This window comes from Microtus ochrogaster, unplaced genomic scaffold (assembly GCF_000317375.1).
Source record: "Microtus ochrogaster isolate Prairie Vole_2 unplaced genomic scaffold, MicOch1.0 UNK56, whole genome shotgun sequence".
In the NCBI taxonomy this organism is placed as follows: domain Eukaryota; kingdom Metazoa; phylum Chordata; class Mammalia; order Rodentia; family Cricetidae; genus Microtus; species Microtus ochrogaster.
The window spans coordinates 1,440,482-1,444,121 of record NW_004949154.1 but is presented as its reverse complement, the minus strand read 5'-3'; the positions used below and the strand labels follow the sequence as shown (position 1 = coordinate 1,444,121).

Sequence of the window (3,640 nt, the reverse complement as noted above, 5' to 3'; positions counted from 1 at the left end):
GCATGTCCTAAATGAGATGAGCAAATTGTCAGTACACCCAGAAGAAGCTGCAGACGACACAGCTCTATGAACAGTGGTTGGTTACAAAGGTGCTGTGCTGTCCACACCATCTCATAGACACCCTACTGTTCGCCCAGGCAGTCCCATCCACTACATACTTTGGCTGAGCAATTTGGCATCATCAACTCATACTACTGAATGACAAAGCCAGATTAAGAGTTATACACAAAACATTAAAAATTAGATGAGAAAGGTCCAAAAAAAAAACAAAACACACACATAAACATACATTTGGGCTCAGGGGATCTAGAAATAAATTAAACAAAGGACCAAGATACACAATGAATTGTGTTTCTATACAATAATAATGAACATGAAGATATAGATCCCCAAAGAAAAAATACAAATATTAAAGAAACCATATATAGAACTTATAATTTGAAAATGACTAAATGCTGATGAAAAGTTCAAATTAGGTTACATCAATGAAAAGACACATTTATGGATTGCAAAGCTCAAAATAGTAAACTGTTAGTTCTTCCTAAATTGGCATACGGGTTTGGCAATCACTAGTTAATTTTTAAGATAATGTCTGCCAATAGTCATCAAGATTATGTTTTTTTAAATAAGAAAAACAGAGACAAACAGAACAGAACACAAAGTCCAAAACTAGACTACAAAGAGACAGCCAACTGATTTGGGGAATAGGAATTGTTTATTTGTGTTTTAGAAAGGTATCTACACAGCATAGGGGGCCTCAAACTACTAACCCTGCTTCCTCAAGCAAACCAAGCCATTGCCGGTGTAAATCAGCATGCTTGGTCAGTTGGGTTTTTCATAAAAGAACTCAAAGGGAAGTTTCTCAGAGGAATAATGAACAGTGATCAAGTGAAAATAAGAGCAAGGAGCCTTAACAGACTCCCAACTTTTTGCGAAATTAGATGAATATTTAAAAAGCTATGAAATCCAGAGGAGTGATCATCAGGAGTAACAAGCATCAGTGGGAAAGTTCCAGGAAGGGTAGAACTTGAGGTGTCTCTGTGCTGACAGAATAGGTCTGTGACTTGATTACTGTTGATAAAACATGACAACATGGCCTAGAACTGTACACAGAACATCGTATCACAATGTGTGTCCTCTTCGTAAGTTCTGACAGCTGTCACTGTCGTGGTAGAACACCACCTTCCTGCTTCATTCTGGCATTGGTCTTGAGGAAAGTTCCTTTCTAAGAGATAGCTGGAACTCTAAGAATGGTGTCTTTTCCTTTCAGACTGTACAATTAATGACCAGCCTGATAGTGCAGAGCCTGGGATACTTTTGGACATACCTGTATTTTTCTCAAAATATTGCATTTGCAATGGACAGTGAATATACTCCTATCGTTGGAACTTCAGGATACTCACTTTGGGCCTCTTTGCTTGTGAGTAACATCATCGCTATAGTAACTACTAATAATGTATTCCTTAGATATCATGGATACTGATTCAAACAATGTGTCCTAGAGGATACACAATCCCTGTTCCCTAGAAAACCATCCCCACATCTATCTGAAAAAGAACAATAGCAATATGTTTTTTAAAATCTTTATTTACTATGAAAATATTTTTTCATAATAATATTCTGCATTGTTAAAGAAAGATGTGATACATTATGAAAAAAATAGTTTTTTAGCTGTAACATTACTTTTTAACAAGAGTTTGCATAGTAAGAGGGCTATTTGATACATTTAAAGCCATGATAAAAAGCACAAATCCACAGTGACAGCTGATATGAGCTCATGAAAACTCACAGACTCTAGACCGAAAGTTGGGGAATATGCATTGGACTGAACTGGGTCCTCTGAATGTGGCCAACAACTGTGTAGCTTGATCTGTTTGAAGGGCCCCTGGTGCATGAGCTGGCTTTTTGGAGCCCATTCCCTCTGATGGGATACCTTGCTCAGCCTTGATGCAGGGTGGAGAGGCTCGGTCCTGCCTCAACTTGATATGCCAGGCTTTGTTGACTCTCCATGGGAGACCTTACTCTTTCTGAGGAGTGGATGGATGTGAGTTGGAATGGGGATCAAGAGTAGGGGAGGGATGGGGAACTGTGGTTGGCAGGTAAAATGAATAATTTTTTAAAAGACTAAAATAATAGAAATAAATAAACACAAGGAGCTAATATGGAACACAAAATCTGTTTGAGTCAAACAAGCTATACAAGCAAAATAAATGCTGTAGCCATTTCAAGATGCCCCTGAATCCCATTTCTATCACAACCATAACATTAGTGAATAGGACCTTCAAAGCTTTCATCTCCATAAATACAAATCTTGAGTTATTTCTTGAGTTGTTTTCTTAGTAGTCCCCACTAAGGAACCAAGCTAGTATCCCTCATGTTGCAGACTTCTAGAATTATCTTGAAGCTTATATTTTTACATAGTGACTGGGTATTAACAAATGTGGTGTTTGCTTCCAGTTTAGCCTATCAGGAAGTTTTTCAATAGCATTGCAGAGGAGGCCTTCAAATCACATGGTAAGTCAAAGACTCTGGAAAGTTTCCATTATCAATAAAAGTATTAAATTTCCAAAGACTAAATAAAAACTTTAAAAAATAAAACAAAGCCAGTGAGGAATCAGCATGGCCTCTGTGTGACTGGCTATCTACCAAGAAGCTATGGGGGGATCAGTATTTGAAGTATGAGAAACATAGCATGAATCCAAAGAAAGGTGAAGTGGTTAATGTCATCTCAGACAAAAAAAAGTACAGAAATAGTACTATTGTCATACAGAAATACTCAAGTATTCATGATGAAATAGGCCACTATTTCTTAAGACTTAACAAACCTAAACATCAAACTATAAGAAGCAAGGCCCAGGGTTATGGCTCACTGTCTATGTAAGCAAAAGGACTTGAGTTCAGATCCCCAGAATCCACATCAATGCTGTGCACACTAGCAGACATCTGGAATTTTAGTGATTCACAACAAGATGAGAGTAGAGGCAATAGAATTCCCAGACACGCCCAGGATGGCCAGCCTGACATTTGCGATTACAAACAACAAAAAGAGACTCTGTCTCAAAGTAGATGAGAACAGACACCTAACAATGTTATTTCCTTTTGTCTAGTGATATTTTCTTATACTTTGAATTTCATAATGCAATTTTATACATGCAATTATACAAATGATTTTATACAGTATAATTTAATCATATCTATCCTCCATTACCTCCCTCTGACTCCTCCTGGAACGCCCCAATCAATCTCCCTCCCTCCTAACATCATGTCATCATTAATTATTATTATTATTATTATTATTATTATTATTATTATTATTATTATTATTATTATATTAATCACCCTGAGACCAATTCGTACTGATCATGTGAAGTAATCCCGTGAGGTATGGGCAGTCTGCCAGAAGTCACATCTCCAAAGAAAAGTGACTCTCACTCCCTCAGCAGCCACCAACTGTCAATAGTTCCTCAGCTATGGGTGAAATCTTGGGGGCTCTTCTCCCAATTTGAGAATGCTGACTGGCTTTTTCTTGTATAGTTCTTATACAGGCAACCACAGCTGCTCTAAGTTGATAAAAAAAAAAAAAGCAAAAACCGTGTCACATCTAGATGATAGCAATTCTCTTTCTCCTTATCCTGTAGCT

At 37.4% G+C, this 3,640-nt stretch overlaps 1 protein-coding gene across 1 annotated transcript in view; it reads left to right on the top strand.

Annotated features, from left to right (window-relative positions):
* LOC101986149 (membrane-spanning 4-domains subfamily A member 13-like) overlaps nt 1-3,640 on the top strand; it is an 11,671-nt gene that overhangs the window by 1,775 nt on the left and 6,256 nt on the right. The window contains exons 3-4 of the mRNA XM_013354633.1: nt 1,271-1,420; nt 2,458-2,514. Coding sequence (XP_013210087.1) covers nt 1,271-1,420; nt 2,458-2,514 — 207 coding nt within the window. The remainder of the gene's footprint in view (nt 1-1,270; nt 1,421-2,457; nt 2,515-3,640) is intronic.